At 40.0% G+C, this 17,785-nt stretch overlaps 1 protein-coding gene and 1 long non-coding RNA gene across 10 annotated transcripts in view; one reads left to right on the top strand and one right to left on the bottom strand.

The window, feature by feature from the left end:
• The window catches only part of SUSD4 (sushi domain containing 4), a 94,713-nt gene that overhangs the window by 20,952 nt on the left and 55,976 nt on the right, over positions 1-17,785 (bottom strand). For 5 of the 9 annotated variants that reach the window (XR_012579453.1, XM_074537023.1, XM_014272963.3 and 2 more), the window contains 3 exons: positions 4,653-4,844; positions 4,014-4,158; positions 2,388-2,794 (listed from right to left, as the gene is read on the bottom strand). Coding sequence is in view for 8 of the 9 variants with exons in the window: in XM_074537023.1 (XP_074393124.1) it covers positions 2,388-2,794; positions 4,014-4,158; positions 4,653-4,844 (744 nt within the window). In the remaining variant the exon portion in view is untranslated. Of the gene's footprint in view, positions 1-1,066; positions 1,207-2,334; positions 2,795-4,013; positions 4,159-4,652; positions 4,845-17,785 lie in introns of those variants that run through there. The other 4 variants (XM_005495350.4, XM_005495349.4, XM_005495348.4 and 1 more) reach the window with 4 other exon arrangements.
• Positions 2,733-10,831, top strand: LOC113460307 (uncharacterized). Its single transcript, XR_003382124.2, has 2 exons — positions 2,733-2,870; positions 5,577-10,831. It is a non-coding gene; the product is annotated as an uncharacterized LOC113460307 (long non-coding RNA).

The following is a 17,785-nucleotide window of genomic DNA, read 5'->3' as shown; positions in this document are numbered from 1 at the left end:
CCACAGGACAGGTGTTTTGCTACCTCCTGCCTTCAGGTACGAGCTGGTGAAAGAGGTGAGGAAGGAAAAAAAGCCAACTACACAGTAGTCAGATAAGTCAAAAGAACTGAAACTCAGCTTTATTTTTTTTTTTTTTTAAAGTACTCTACAATAACGGCTCAGAATACTACCACAAAGTAAAGGGACAAGGCAGTGCTCTGGGCTATGACTGTAGATTACTCTTATATATATATATATATATATATATATATATATATATATATATATATATATATATATTTTTTTTTTTTTTTTTTTTTTTTAAGCTTAAGAAAGGTTGAAGCAGAGCACTTCAACATTTCTTAAGCATGTATTTCATAATTTTAACACCTTTTAGATCTCTCATATTACAGCAGGATTTATCAAATGCAATGTAGTCACAGAAGTCTTGCATAAATACAAATATTGATACTTTGAATATTGTCTATGATATAAATTCTGCCTTACCTTTAAAAAAAATCTCCAGATCGTTATGTGACCTGGGAGTCTTTCCTTTTCTCTCTCTTTAAGAGTTTTTAAATATACATATATATATTTTTTATATATTTGCTATTGTACATCAAAGTATATATGAATCCCATAATTTCTGTCATATTTTCTGCAGACATGGTCTGAAGCAAAATCACCAACAACTAAATCAAAAACTTCCTGGTTATCATAGGAAAGCCAAAGAGGATCTTTCCTCTTTTTTTGTGTCTGTTTCAGTACTGATATTTTTTAAACTTGAAAGGATTCTTCATAAACTAGAGGTCCATAGATCATTTAAAGTAGTCTTTATAAGCAAATTTACATATTTTGACATGCTTTTGTGAGGCAGTTAGTATCAAAATCCAATAGCCTTTCTTACAGAGCCATATGACTTTCTGCGATGCAGATATACGTTTCACTTCTAAAAAGCCACAGTTATTTTTCTACATCTGCTCTCATCAAATCCCCAGGATTCACTCATAAAACTGCTGCTGTTCGGAATGCTGATGCTGTTATCACCACATACACCCAACCTGGTGACATCGTTGCGTGGAAGATTGGTAAGTAGGAAAATACCCTCCCCAAATCCACAGAGTCTTTTCTATCTCTGAATCCTCATGATTCATGTCACCCAAAAGTACAATGTGATGAGGACACGACTCAGTGCAGGCTAATGGTCTTCTTCCATCAAAGGAATCTCTAGGAGAAACAAAGAAATGGCATTGACTGCTGATTGCAATTTCCCTTTTTGCTTTTGCAAAGTACAATTGTTATCAATTCTACAAAACCAGAAATGGACATTGTAAATATCTGAACAAAACATGGGACATGGGATGTTGCCAATTCTAGACCCATTCGGACTCTAACACCTCTATGAAAATTAGATAACTAAAACTACACAGATTTTCTCCAATAAGTTAGGACCACAAAAACCTAAATGCAAACATCCTTGCTACTACATTAATCACTGAAGCAGCATTCAGAGGTGGAAGGGACTTTACCTGGCAGCCCTGTAATTTCTTCCTCTCCTCCTGGGTCTCCTATTCCCCTTGTTGTACCACTAAAACTATCCAAACTCCTCTGAAGCAGAAGACTTCCTCCACCCAGATCTTCACCCATACTGCATTTAAGACACTGGGCTACAGCTCAATGACAATGGAGAGTGGGATATGAGCCTCTCCCTCAAAATGCCTCCAAGGAAAGCCATCCAGTTTCCTTAACATGCTGAGCAACACCAACCAGAACTCCATGAAACCGTGTCACTACATGCTCTCGTGTTTGATTTAAAGGTGGGTGATAATACATGGCAAGTTCCCTCCTGGCACATGGACCTGTGGCACGTTATCCTTATGCTCTGATTTCCGTGTCCATGGCTTAAGGGTCATGTGCCTCAGATGGAAGGAACATTTTGCTGGATGCATAGACGTGATGAGTTTGCTAATAAAGGCTGCTAATTTTGGCCCAGTATGAAAATACGATTTATTTCCTTTTTGAGGAGAAAATCCTGTTATTTGCTGTGAAAGCCATGGTATGTGAGGGAGCTGTGAACGTAGGAGTTGAAGAGCAGATGAACAGATAAGCACAGGCAAGATGAGGGTTGGCTTTGCTGCTGTAAACAGGTGTTTGCTGACATCCCTGTTGATGAGACTGGGGTCTGGACAGGAGCCTTCTGGCCTGGCATTCAAACCACGTGCACCACAGCTAGCAAGGACATATCACAGACATGAAATTCTATAACCATGGAGTTTTACGATTTTAAAAAAAGTTTTAAATTAGGGTGTAGACAAAACCATGGAGAAAGTAGGAGTGAGTCAGCTGGGTGAATTCCTAGAATTGTAGAATTCCTACAAAAAAATGATGTCCCCTGTCCATGGACTCACCTATTGCACCTATGCAAGACTCACCATCTGTGATATCGATCCGGGGACTTGTGGATACAGCATCCCCATCAGTGCTGTGGGATACATCAGTTCGATCTGAGCTGGGAAGTGCTGCCGTTTGGCATGTCAGGGATGGGTACAAACTTTGGAGCAGTTCAGAGGAACCCAACCTACTGTCACAGGTCTCACATTCACTGGGCTGCATGTCTGGAATCCTGGGACCGGGGTAAGCAGGGGGATTTTGATTTTCTGTCTGCAAAATATGCCCCTGGTCTGCAGCAGCTGAGTATCCGGGTGCCAGGGCATTCAAGCCACTGCTGACAGCTTCATCGTAGGAAGGCAGCATGACAGGAACACCATCCACCACCACAAAGTCGGGGTCGCCCATGGAGCCCTCCTGGTTGCCTCTACGTCAAACACAGAAAGGTTATCGCAGAGAGCAGGAGCATGTCAGCAGCACCTTGGAGCAACTGCTGAACTCCGGTAAGCACAGTACTTTCCAGTCACCCCAAATGAAGCTACAGGGTCATTAACATTCACAAAAATGTTTGCCAAACTATGCTTGGGTTGGCAGGTGGAATCTGTTACAATCGGAAAAAATGAAACCAGTAATGGGAAAAACAGTTCCAAGAAGGGAAGGTAAACAGGTATGTGGAAGAGATAAGGAGCACCATTTGCTGTGCTGTGCACAGTAGGTGTCATGGATATAAGATCACAGATGTAGTTCACCAGGCAAAAGTGTCTGAACCCCTGGCAAAATGTATGCTAGAGCACAAAAGTGTTTACAGCACAAGTAAATGGGTGCTGAGATCACCACTTCTGGTTGACAAGGGTTTGGTGGCAAGACTTGTGGCCTCCTTCAGGTCTTGCTTTCAAAGGATGGAGGCTTCTTTAACCAGTATTAAGCTGATTTCTTTTTTAAGCAAAGCAATTGTATTTATTGGGAAGGTCCATTAAAACCTAAAGTTTCTGCTTAGTAGCCTATTAAACACAGTATAGTCCAGGCAGGAGGTCCTAGGTACCCTTAACACATAAAAATATCTGAAAAGGAGAGGACTAAAAACCATTTTAGTAAGCAAGACAAGTCCAGCCTATAGGCTTTCCTCGTGGAGAACACTGTGTCAATCAATGACAAATGCTCCCATCTCCAGGATATTTTATAGAAATAAAGGAAGATGCGGGAGATGTTTATGAATCATGATGAAAATAACACTAATGAAAGTAAAGCAAATCTTTAATATAAATTTGTCCACAGAGAAAAAATAAAATCTTTCTTAAAACTTACATTACTAAGTAATGTCTACATAGTTTAAAAATTAATCCCCCCAGCACCTGAAAACGAGTACCTAAAAATATTGTCAGCTATTTTTACAGGCAGAGGCAGCAGCTCTCAATAGAAGAGCAGTAATTACTCCCAGAATGAATCTGGCAAACTTTGCTTTTTATCTTAGCTGCGTGAAGGTTTTTGGGGATGCCCTTCCACACTAGTGGTTCAGGGACTTCTCAGAGCAGAACAAAGTATCTGCAAGGCTCATGAGCTGCTCCATTTCTCCAGAAAGGAGTGCTGTATGTGAAAACAGAATCAAGGCCCTCAACCTTCAAAATAAGAAAGAAACCGGTACAAACCGTGGAAGGAAATGTGTCTTAAATTTGGTCTGGAACATCCTGGCTAAAATAACCAGTAGCAGTACTAATAAAACACTGGTAGCAGTAAACGCCACTATTTTCCATGTAGTCAGGAGGGTCTCCTGTGTATTTGGCCACGTTTGTTCTGTAACAGAAAGACAATACAAGAGTTGTGCTTGTATATTCCCGTTGTTATTTTATATTCAGCACTACTCAGAAGTGCACATTTTTTATATGTAACTTGTAAAAACACAAATAAACCCTTTGCCATGTACCAAAAGCAGTCTTAACATAAAGCTGTCACAGAGACTGGATCTTGCTTTTTCCCCTTGACTGGTCTTTTATACATGCAATCGTGACCTTAGCTTGCATACATATAAAATATTCAAATGTTAAAAAATACATTTGAAGAGGTAATGATCAAAATGGTTTAGAACCATTCAGAATTTTGAGAATGCATTATATTTACCCTTTTTGAAAATCTTGCAAAGGAGTTTGAAAATAGCAGCATCTTAAAATCAGTGCTCATCAGTTAACCAAGAAACAGACAAAGTTCACCAGGCATTGCCAACCTACAAATTTGCTCTGAAATGAGGGGCTGTAAGAAGACAGGGCTGTTAGGATAGGATAGTCCTTTACCTGTTTTGACACAGTATACTTGGTAGGAGGGGAACCACTCTCCATACTGGCAAGTGATGTACTTGTAGTCATTGGCGAGGGTGTAACCAGGGTCACAGTAGAACTCGACCACTGTCCCGTGATTGTAGCGTTCGCAAGGCCGTGGGTGGCAGATGTAGTCTCCGTGACTCACCATTGGAGGTAGTGGACAAACTTGGGCAAACAAACAAAGGGAAGAGGAGAAAGGCATTAATGCCGAGTTTACCACTCGGCAGCTTCAGAGTGTCAAAATGCAGCAGATAAACTTTGGGCTCCCTCTCGGCTCCCTGTGGTTCTGGGTATGTCTCAGTGGCACCAGGCCACTGCCCTGGCAGGCCAGGTGGCCATCCACACCAGTGGAGGGATGCACAGGCCAGGGGGTCACTGAAGTGGGATCTAGAAAGCTTCCTACCCGCTGTGGGAAGAGGAGGGTGAGAGGAAGACAAAAGGGGACACATTCTCATCAGGTGACTGCATGGGGATGGAGCAAGGCAGTCAAAATAAGGAGAATCATGCTCTTCACGAAGCATTTATAATTCAGCTGTAACATGCTATTTTTTGTTTCATTAACACAATTAAATGGTTATATGCATTAATTAAATTCCTTTTAAGAATAAGTTTGCCATCAGCAGTGCTGTAAGAAATGCAAAGCATCTAGAGTTGCTTACGCATGTGCAGTCTGTATCATTGTAATTTCATTAAGCTCAGCTTAAAGTCTGCCGGTGGTATCTGTGTTTTGTTATTTCTGAACAGCCCAATTGATCTCAGTGGAACCACTGGTGGTGTGAAGTCTTAAATATAGCAGAGGCTGAGCCTGTGTTAATTAAGTAGACTGGTTTACTTAGGGTTAGGTGAATAAGAGAGAATTGCAAGAGAGAATATAAACATGTGGGACTTTTCCTGTAGGCCCTGGAATCACAGCCCAGACAGATGAACTCCATGGAGAACTGAGGAAGTACTCTGGAAGACAGCAGTGGGGAAAGCAGTTCACAAGCAGTATTTTTACAAGAGAGAAAACTTTTCCATGGCGTAAGTGTTGGTTGATTACTGCTTTCTTAAGTGCTTCTAGCACTGGGCAAAAAATCCTACAAAGTGTAATGATGTTTCAAATGACTGCATACTGACCCAAAAGGGCTTCAGTTACTGGATGACTACTTTTATTTCCCTTCAGAGGCAATTCCTGGCTGGCTCAGTGCCCCATCTACACACCCTTCCCTTCACTTCATGCCTCTCCCATGCAGGCAAGACCTGCTGCATTGATTTAAATAATGAAAATGATATCTCTTGAAGGAAGAATCTTCTCAGAAATTACAATTCAGCTTCTTCTTCCTGTGAAGCTTGTTACATGAATAATGCATTTCATAAAAAAATACACAAGATATTAAATGAATCTTCAAGAGAGGCTGATTACAATGTGCAGCTATGTCTATTACCCATCCTCTAGAGACACAGTTTTGTTTGCATTTTCACTGGCAAGGCCTAATAATAACTTGAAATCAGAGTAAGTAATTCACATAAAAATTCACATCCTCAATGCTCTGCATTGACTTTCCAAAGTCTCTGGGCCCACAAGAAAGATGAATACTTTACCGGGAAGTCAACTCAAGATTGAAAACAATTTTCTTAAGATAAAGGTGAGGTTGTCAGACTGAAATAGCTGGAAAGCACCTATTAATAATTCTTGTACGTAAAAAGAAAATGATCGGTGAAAGCCATGATCCTGGCCTACCATAAAGAAACCAGGTATATTTTGATTACCTATGCTTAAAGCATGAGAACAAAGGAAGAGAACAATTTAAACTCCTCTGCAACTGAATTTTGCCAAGCTCTGGCAGTGTGCAAGAGATGTGTAGATGCCCACAACCTTTCTAGCAATGAGCAAGTAGGGAACACCTGATCACAAAGAGCAATACTCAGAAAAAACTAATTTTCCCCTCCTGCAATGTAGCTGCTGCATCATCCCTAACCTCTTCATGTCATTGAGAGCCAAAGCAGCCTGCTGAATAGAAAAATCCCTCAAAGCTGGCATCCCAGCAATGTGGGTCAGCTCAGGATTGACACATTTCCAGGCAGATTTAAAGCTATGCACTGTGGAAACAACCCAGATATGGAGCTGTCAGTCTGTTTACAAATAGAGGTCTATTTATAATGCCCAAAACGAGTATCACTCTTTGTGTAGGACATGTCCCCAGTACTAAAAAGGGTGCCACACCTTCCAAGGACACATCCATCTTTCAAGGGAAATGCTTGTGTATTGGTGCTGCCTGGAAACTCCTACGAACTATTTTTTATTGTCCTGTCAAGCGTTAGTCATAAATTAGTTGAGGTTTACAGAGTCATACCTGCCAACAGCTCCTGCATGAAACACTGGGAACCAACAGATGCAATGCAACAGGTTTGAAACTGAGGGCTTTTGGCTCAGCTGAAAAAAGTGCTTCATTCTTATGTCAGCTGGACGGCAGGAGTCATGGATTCTAACTCACCTGGAGTGTCACTCACCACTTCCGATGAACTTTATGTTCAACCAGTTTCAGGATCCCTTTAACACTTCCATGGGCAAACTGGCCCCCATGTACAGTCTGTAGCACTCAGGTTCAAAGCTTCTGTTCACAAATCAAGTCAAAGGTATGTTGTGGTAATCACATACCCTCTGAACAGAGAGAGACATATCTCTCCCAGGATTTTCCTGGGAAGCTGTGAGAAAGCTCACAGAAAGTATTAAAACAATTATTATCTCAATCCCTGTACCTGGCAGGCAATCACTGTTTGTCAAAGATGTTTACAAGAAAGAGTTGTCCCTTCTTGACCAGTAGGTGAGAGAAGATTCCTAAAGGCCAATCAGGTCTTAGGTCCACCATTGTTTCCATAAGAACTGTGAATTTCTAATAATAAAGTGCTTTTCATACCTTCTGATGATAAAGTCTCTGTATCCCTTGTGTATGGTCCCGATACCCCTTTGGTGATAGTACATCACAAACAACCTTCAATAAACTCACTTTGAGCTCTGGGTAGTTAGTCGTACACTCAGTCCTTTTCTCCACTCACTTCATTCCCATGGTCATCCTGATCCAAGATCCTTTAAAGCCAGTGGAAAGACAGCCAGCAAGTAGCCTTGGTTTTGATCATAGAAAAGAAATATTAAGAAAGGCTAGAGGGCTGCTGAACTCTCTTGGCTGTCTTGGACAGAAAATTTTTAGTGCAGAGCCGGTTATGTTACAGGGTCTGAACACTTATTTATGCCAGATGCCAGTGAATGATAGTGGTTACATGGATTAAAGGAATGTGTCAGATAAAATATGGAGGGAAACTCGGGTGACAAACTCAGGGCCACTGAAGTTTTTTAGGAAAGTTAAAATTCTAGCATTCCCAGTGATGAGCCCTAATTGTGTTTGGAAATTACAGGCCATGGACTTCAGGCAACTGCATCAAACTCACAGAATTAAAATGGCCATAAACTGATTACAATAAAAGCATATCTGACAAGTACATTTTCACTGCCAAAGCCAACAGTAGTATGCACAATAATCATAGAAACAAGGGAATTCTCCCTCAGAAAGTTCTCACAGATCAAAAAAGCCCTAAGTGCTGCTCTTAAGTATGATACTAACTCTTTACTACCAGTAACTTTCAGCATCTTCATTTTATAAGGCTTTGGAGACTTTAATGCTCTAATTACAGCATCCAGCATGGATAATCTAGTACTATTATCTGGCGACCAGCATTAAAAGACCACATGCCTGTGTCCTTAACTTTGGAGCTTGGCAGAGCAACAGACGTAATTTAAACAGTGTCTGCTGGTGGTCATGCAGCAGGTGATCCCGAGTCTCTGGATCTGTCTTTGTACAGCAGTTGGCCACACACTTTAAGGGGATTTACAGGAACTTTATAGCTCAGCATTCACAGCTGAAAAGTTGAATCATTCATCAAAAAGAAAGAACAATTATATTTATATGGTAAATAAATCCCTTGCTGGATGCTCAAGAGTCCTGTTACACAAGGAAGTTGAAGGGAAGAATTCCTGATTTGATTTGTTGGAGTTCCCTGTCTGTTCCTAAGAGCAGCTGGAGCTGAGAGCTCTCCTCTAAGATCAACTTTCTGCTCCGGCTGATTTTAATGAAGAACTAGCACTACCAAGAAAACCTTAAAACCTGGGGAGCTGAGTCTTGTGTTACCAGCAGTGTGGCACTGTGGCCTGGAGCAAAGGCAAGGGCTGGTCTGCCCCACAGTATCCTCTCCATCACAGCCTCCACCGAGCCACATCTCTTGGAGCAGGGCCGAGGAGGATGGCACAGGCTCCATTCTTTATTAATGGAAGAGTTAATGAGGTTCACCCAGTGACATTTTCCTACCCATTATGGTCAAGAAGCTTTTTAAACTCTGCCCGGAGGACGCTGCAGTAATTCTGCAGTGTTGACACTGAAACTGGAGGACGCAGGAAAGACTTTTTTGCATTAGCACATTCTCAGTTAACATCAATGGCACAGAACAAAGACATTGCACGACTTTTTAAAAGCCACTGGTAGAGAGATAACAGTGGAGTTACAGATATTTACACTGCTCAAAACCTGTTTTTTAGTCAATGTTCAAAGGCTAGTGGTTTCAGTCTGTGGTCCAAGTAGACAGGTGCTAATCACTCAGGTTTTGCCCAGCATTTTTTATATGAGCCAAAAATTAAAAACAAAAATGTCTTGAAGTACAGGACACTTATTAAAAAAAGAAGGGGCAGGAACAAGCAAGCTTATTTTCCACCCATGATAATTTGTCTCAAGCGACTAGTTCACCTTTTATGTAGGACATTAATTTCTTGGTTAGCTGGGTTAGCAGAAAGCCCCAGTGAAAGGCCAGCCATTTCTGTTTGACACAGAGATGGAGAGGATTAGACACATTTGCACCTTGTAAAGAATAACACTTATTCCAAACACATTGTGAATGCCTGCTCATTATGCAAAGAATGAGAACAGATTAAGATGAAACTTCCAGATGAGAAAGACACAAATAAAAGCCTGCCAGTTCCACTGTGTAGGAAAATGCTGGTGTATCTCACTCAGAGAATCATCTGGGAGGGGGAGACACTCTCTGCTTTGCTCACAAACTGCAAGAGAACAAGAATTTCTCCTGAACCTCACTTGACATTTTTGTACACATCAGGACACTAATTATCACCAGGAATCTGGACACCTGTCACCTGGCTACAGCACCCCAACCAATGTTTAATTCAAGCAGTCACTCCATGAGAGCACAGCTGTGTATGCCCCAGCAGGTCTGACCTTTCCCATTGAGGATGGCCAGGTCCCCACCTGAAACTTACTGTCTGCTTCTGGGGCCTAAGGAGGGATCCTGTTCCATATATTGCCTTCATACAAACACACGCTTAGGAATGTGAGATCTGAAAACTGTATTTTTTACAGGAACATAGATGATGAAGATTATGTTTGTTCCTTTTCCTGCTTCTTTATGAACACTGTGCTAATAAACTTGGTTTCTTGGTTCCCTCAGTGTCATCACCCTTCATACCTCCAGAATAAAACAAATCATCAACTACGAAGTTTTTCTTTCATATTCAGAAGGATTCCTGTCCAGTTCATCTGACAAACCTGTCCATTTCCACAGGTATTACTAGCAAATGAATCACACCTGCACTGCAAAGTACAGAGCCTGAGGAAATTAATTCTACACTTTGAGTACTAAAAAAGGGATTTTACTATTCTATACTTAGATTTCAATTTACAGAAATATACAAAACAATGTATTTTAATTCTAAAATAGCAAACCAAAAATTTCCATTAAAATGCCCAGTATTCTAATTAAGATGCTAGAAAAAACTACTGGACTTAACCACTTATATCCAATCAAAAGCTAGAAGAAATTTAGAGGCTTGTAAAAGGAAGGAAATAGCTAATGCAGTTGCTTTAAAATAAGCCCTGTGAAAACATATCCTTCTAAGATCAGCTGCTTAATGAGACTTTTAAAAAATTACACTATTCAGGAATGTAAGCAGAACAGAAAGCATTACTGGTTTACATTTTCATGGTTGTGAACATCAACTTAAAAATATCCTAATGAAGCATTCCTACAACAAATTCTGCTGGCTTTGTGAAGGGAGACTTCCAGGTGTACTGGAACAAACTTGGAGGCCATTGAATTTGTGTTCTGAAAGTGATGCCATGCTTTCAAAAACATTTCTGATTACTTGTTCCCACAGCAAAAAAAAAACCCAACACCAAGAGTATAACAGAATAGAAAGTTTGGTGGAAACAACTGAGCACTCATATATAAAGTAAAACCTATTTAAGCCTGACTGAAGATGTAAAGTAATGAAGATGAAGATGTTAACTTTGAACACTCAGGTTGCCAGAGAATTTATTTATTGAAAGCCTAGAGCAAGAATTATTAATAATATTGTATTCTCGGCCAATAGTATCCAAATTCTCAATCTTAACCTTTCTTGATTACTTAACCTTCACAATGCGACTTAGATGTTGTCTACTGAAAAGACACCTGACAGGTAAGCAATTTCTTCTCAACCACTCAGTAAGTCAATGTTCAAGCAGCCAGGAACGTAACCCAGGTCTCCTGGCTCCAGACTGCTGGCTGTACCCCTAGGAAGTCACCCTGGGGTAATTCTGAAGCAGCTTTGACAGTAAGGTAAGCCTTTCAATGTGCACACAGTGAGAAGAACTTCTCACCTTCTACAGAGTATGAAATGAATTGAATAATCAAGTTTTTTAAAGAAAAGCTGCTTCTCTGGTCTAGCTTTGACAAACACCATCTTAATGAGAATTTCATGAAACAATATAAAACTAATTTCAAACATATTTTAATAATAATTTAATGTTAGCTGATTCCAAAATGGAAACAGATGGTATTTTACAAACACTTATTATACACACTTCCTTCCTGGAACTGCAAATTACACTGCAGGTTTTGCAGTACCAGTCAGTTGAGCTCCTACAGGAGCATTATGCCAAATTCACACTCAGCCTCAACAACTTGGCCCTTCCCAGAACTGTGCCCCATGAAACATTGATATCAATGCTGAAGTCTTTAGTTTCAAATGCATTTCACAACAAATACACGATGAAACATACCCTAAGTGATGTTTTCCTATAAATTATAAGGTAAACAGAGAACATTTCATTTAAACCACAAAAAACTGATGACAAGTTTGCAGCTAGAGCAATAGGACTTCTTTTAGCAAATGGCCCGCAATTATATTTAAGGAAATATTTATATTCATTATTAACATGTGAGTACTTGGAGCACTGTGGTCTCATTTACACCAGATAATTTTGTTCCAATTTTGTTTCTTCCTTCCCTCATGACTGGATGGCTTTATGATCAGCAATGGTCTTTTCAGGACTTTGAGAAGCAGATGCTGGGTACTACACAGACACTTCGCAGGAAGGACTTAAAAATAAATCAAGGCTTGGGTATTTGACAGGCATCCCAGAATAACCTGAGGACTAGAAGAGGTCAAAGTGCTTAGAAGTATAATGGAGGTAGAGAGGAAAGAGAGAGCAGTCAGGAAGCTGGCTAAGAAAACCAGGCAGCCAAAGGCTCCTGTTAGGAATGTCTGAAAAAGCCAGTGCTCACTGAAAACTGGATGTATCAGAAGGTTTTTATGTTACTTTAATCCCTCTTTTTTGAACAGCTTTTTCTTCTCTGTTATAAGCGAGAATCCCTTGACTTTGTGTGGGGTTACCTACACCCGTCATCAGGGACTGATGGAGACAAGGAATGCTGGAATAGACAAGCTGTAATCCAGGGCTTAGCTGAAGACTGAGGAAACCAAGCTATACCACATAAGGAAGGAAAAAGAACAAGGTCCCATTCCCAATGGAGAGCTGCAAGGAAAAAAAAAAAAAGAGGGGCAAGGAAAACCAGCAGATAATCTTAGCACTGTAATTTCACAAATCATCTTACAGACCAGGAAGGCATGGAGGAGTGTTGGTTTCTGTTATGTTCAGTTCCCAAGTGCCTGCCTACACTGATTGGTGAAAGTGCCACCCTTTAAATACTGGGTTTTATCTCTGGAAATGAACAAGTGAGTAGACTTCTTGCTGCACAGAGTCTGTAGCTACAGTTCCCTCCATTTGTGGAAGATGTTCTGTGAGTGCATCATGTGGCCAAATTTAATGAACATGTCCATAAAGCGCAGAGATGTTTCATTTCAAGGTAGGCAATGTGTTATTTTCCCTTCCAAGCAGACTTGTCAGTTAAAGATGAATATCATAAAGTAACCCTCAGGAAGAATTTTCGTCTGCTTTTCCCCACCTAATCCACAGTATATTTAAAGCACTATGGATAAAACACTACATGCATCTGGCAGTTAATATGGAACTCAGGGCAGAAATTATGGCTCCATGAACAAATTGGGATGTCTGGCTGATTCTGGAAACGCTAAGAAGTTTCTGAAAGGTGCAGAGGTGATAGAGCAGGTGTGCAACAATGATATACTGTGGAAGTCCTGTGCAACAAGCAACACCAAAAACATGAAAGAAACAAATTACATGTTATTCTGTTGCTTTCTTGAAAAACTATGAACAGTGGAGAAAGCCCAGCCCCAGAAATCAAAGAAGATTTCTGCAATATAATAAAGGAGCAGTCACTTAGGAATCTAATGCTATTTATGTTCTTCAATGTCTTTGACTTGGAGTCTGTTCTCTAAGCCCTCCATCTCTCACAACAAGAGCTGCAAAAAGCCCATTTTGTTATGTATCCATTCTGTCTTGGGTTTGGACTATTTTTCTTCATGTTTCACTTAGCAATATAGCTGCTGGAGTTACAAAATTGGATGACTATTTAGCAGAATAACTTCTGCTAGACTTCTCTGTCTAGCATTCCATGTCTCTGTGCTCCTTTTGAATTCAATTCTTTTTCACACCTCTTCTCTTCAGCTGGGTAAGTTGAAGAGTAACAGATGAAGTTCAGCATTTTCCAACAGCACAAAAATCCAGATACTCCAGGTTAAAGTGTTCATCTTCCACACTCATACATGAATGCATGTAATTTCTGCACTCCTGGGTGATGAATGAATCAACTGATCAATGAATCAATCTAACAGCAAAAATTAATGTCTCACCCAAGCTGGTGGGAGCTCTGTGCTTACCAATATTGAGAGTAAAGCTAAGAATCATTAGAAAGTCTGATGTGCAATAGGAGCTGCATGGTCTCTGGTGTGATCTTCTGTTTAAATAGAGCTACAAACCCTTCTTTCAGAATTTATTTGCCTTAACAAAGAGGAAAAAATTCACCAGGTATTTCAGTGCAGAAACAAGCAGAATTACTGAATAACTTTTTCTAAAGAAAAATATACTCTAACACCTTCATCACACTTGCTTTCCACAACAGGCACCCCCAGGGTAAGACACTGTCAGCCTATTTAGTCCTTTGGGTATCAGGCTAGAGGTGTTACTGACATAAAGATGTTGCCCTAGTAAAGGTCCTTAGATATGTGGTTGTCTGCCGCTATTTGAGCATTTACTGCTGGTTGTAGTTTCTGAGTCACACATTTTGCTGTAGGCAGTGAAATACCACTGTAGTCAGAGCTATTAAAAATCAGGCTATCAATGTGTCTGTCGTAAGTTAACATTAATTCAGTTAACCTGGATGACCTCTTCGGCAGTTGAGCGCTATTTATTTTATTCTTCCTCCTGCCTGCCAGATGAGTGGTTGCAAACCTAAAACAGAATCCTGGTATCTACCTCACTTAATTGCTCAATACCACAGTGTTTCATAACTTGCTTGTATTGCTGCCCTCTGCTCCCTTTACAGGACTTCTGTGTGTTGGAGATGTGCTGCATCAACATTATCATCCCCGAGGATACATGTCAGTCTGTCAAGTTGGAATTTATCTAAAGCCTTCTCAAAGTCAGCAGAGAAACACAGAGAAATCCATTTGTACCAATGTGTAATGCCTAAGGCTTAGGATTGCTTACTTCCTCCTGTCTCCTGAACATAACTGATAACAGGCTGGCTGCTATCCCTTTATCTCAGACTGTTGCTCTATGTTCCTTCAAGAATTTAAAAGAATTTTTAGTGCCTAGTTTATCAGATAGATAGCTCAGTGTCAGTCACTGTTCATAGCATTAGGAATTGTTATGGAAGAATGTGGATCTGTGAAGCTTTCCTTCAAAGTGTCCTGCACATGGCTGGTAACAAAGTTTCAACTATTTGGTTTTTAACTACTACAAGGCTATGGCACTTCATCTATAATACCACCCTCTTCCTTTATACCCTTTACTTTCTAGGTTCTAAGTCAGAATTATCAGCCCCTCTCTATGAGTATCTATCCCCAGGCCTATAAGAAGGAAAATTTTAAAGCTCTGTTCTGCATTCTTACCTGTCTTTCCAGAGTATTTTTTTCCTCTGCAGCATATTTTGTTGGTTTGGATTTTCATCTGGCTAACCCTTTTTTATTCTCCAGAAATCTCCTGGTGCCCAAGTAAGGAGGGTTGGGTTCCCTTGCACTTCTGGCTTTGTCATAAATTTTTTTAATTCCTTCCTTCTCCTACATTTCTTCCACAGTTTCCAAAATTTTCAGAATCCTGTCAGTACCTTTATGGCTGCTTAGCTTTGTATCTTTTCATTTACCCTCACAATGAGGTGGTTTTGTATTCCAAAATTCAGAAATACCTTCAGGTTTTTTCTGCGTTTTGACTCTCTTCTGTTTAATGAATCTCCCTTTTGAAGTCTATTACTCATGTTTGTCGCATTTTAATTTCAAATCTACCTACAAATAATTGAAATTTTCTGTTTTACATGCTTTCAAATTTAACCTCCGCTAGAGAATCTGGTGGTCTCACAAAGAGAATGAAGTTTTGATATTGCAATATATTTGATTTCTTGCAAGACCAGCTTTTCTGTTCAGCTGGGATGATGCTGAAACAAGACATTCTAGGTAACAGGAACATGTCTATTGTTTGCAAATTGAATCAACCTGTTTTCCTTTTTACTCTTAAATACAAAGCTGGAATTGCCAATGACACTATCCATACAACTGCTTAACTTTCTGGCACTGCAATCAAATTCTCCCAGCTCTGCCTCTCTTTATCTGCTAAAGTACTTATAGCCCAGGTTTTGGGTTTTTTTTTTCAGTTTGGTTTGGGTTTTTTTTTTCTTTTTTTGTTTTTTTCTTTTTTTTCCCCTGAAAATACTATGTAGTATCTTAATTCACTTAAAAGTACCATATCATAAAGATTTCCTGGTTTTAAATGTTTCATTTCTCAGAGTTCCATACAGGTATGTTTTCAAGTGTTTGTTCTCCTCTGATGTTTTGAAAGCTGTTTGATTTATTTTACAATTAATATTTATACCCCATGTGGTATTCTTCACTCATTAATTCTGCACCCATATTTTGCAAACCAGCTTTTACAGAAGGGAATCACTAACTTACACCAGTTTCTACAGATGGATAATTAACCCCAAACTAGTAATTAAAAAATCATATTAAAAAACCCAAAGCCCATTTCCTTCAGTTTTCTTGGAAGTGTCTCTTGAGTTTCAGTACAGAAGAAGGTTTAAAAAGTTTCTGCATAATTGTGGAATTCCACTAGAAAAAAAGGAAATTAAGAAAGTTAAAGAATAAGAAAGTTCAGTGTGATGATTCATTTGATCCTCTACATGACTGCAAAATTTTCTAGAACTGCTAAAATAACACCGTTTCCTTCACTGACCTCATCTGATATTGCTCAACCATTTCAACTGAAGCTGCCCAAATTATTCAGCTTGAGGCTGACACTCAAAAGTCAATCCAAATGTTTTAAATCTGGCAAAGGTACCAGCATTTAAGAAGAGGATCTCATACCAGTAAGCACTTGGCAATCTGAGATAGAGGCATCCGTTTTTGCCAGAGCCATAACCACTGCCTTGGCCAGCTGCAAGCGGCTGTTTCTGAGCAGTGGCTGCTCAGCTCTGCACTGTTGGCCGCACTTCAGTGCCAGGTGACACAGTCTCTATGCTCTGCACTGACTGATTACACTTATCAGAAAAAAAAACTTTCTTCACTAACAGCAAAAATTAATGTCTCACCCAAGCTGGTGGGAACTCTGTGCTTACCAATATTGAGAGTAAAGCTAAGAATCATTAGAAATTCTGATGTGCAGGAGCTGCATGGTCTCTGGTGTGATCTTCTGTTTAAATAGAGCTACAAACCCTTCTTTCAGAATTTATTTGCCTTAACAAAGAGGAAAAAAATTCACCAGATTGATGCATAGTATTTTTGTGACTACACACAAATTTAGGAAATCCCTTCTGTGGAGGCTTCAATAAGAACATACATCTAAATGAGGAAGCTGTAAGCAGCATGGTTTATAGGAAAATAAAAGTTCTCAAAAGGTTTGCTGTAGCTTCCTAACAGTCATCTGTTTTTAATCATTACCATATTAAAATACTAAGCAGGAAATATCATTACAATACCTTTTAAATTGAACATGGAAAGAAAGAAATGGAATTAATTCGTTATTTGCAGATTTCCTCTGTGAAAAATACTGCTTGGCCAGATTACACTGCACACATAAAAGGAACGCTGAAAAATTAGCTTGACACTGGAATGCAAGGTGGAGAATAAAAAAATATGCAGGAAAGGAATTTTGTCCAGTAATTAAGAGTAGTGGATTGTAACAAGATTCCTGGAGACTGGCACTCCTTGCATAAATCTCTTGAACAAGCACTTTCAAACAAGGGCATCTCGAGTTGATTTACCCAGTCTGGATTCATTTTGGATCACTGCACACCTGCTGAAGCAGCCCTACAGCAGAGTTCACAAGGGGAGCTGTCAGGAGTGACCTTTCAGTGCTGCCAGAAGCTCTCTTCTCCCCCAAAGCTGAGCAGAACCAGCTCTTGCAAGTGTTGTGCTCCCGATTTGGTCTCCTGTGGTTCACTGAATGAATGCACTGATGGGATGCCCACATGAAACCACCATAGGAAGTTTTGGCATTTAAAGAGTGCAGGAAGAAAGTGATTCAAAGGGAGGCTGAATTGAAATCAGAACTCAGGAGGCCTTCCCAATGGCCTTAGCACACACCGATCCCCCCATCACAGATCATCGTAGTTGATAGGGGATTATAATTTTTGACACATAAAATATAGAACTGTCAGGGGCAGGAGTTCCTACC

Source organism: Zonotrichia albicollis, chromosome 3 (genome assembly GCF_047830755.1).
Source record: "Zonotrichia albicollis isolate bZonAlb1 chromosome 3, bZonAlb1.hap1, whole genome shotgun sequence".
Lineage (NCBI taxonomy): Eukaryota > Metazoa > Chordata > Aves > Passeriformes > Passerellidae > Zonotrichia > Zonotrichia albicollis.
The sequence above is the reverse complement of the archived record's forward strand: the minus strand, read 5'-3'. Positions and strand labels throughout refer to the sequence as shown.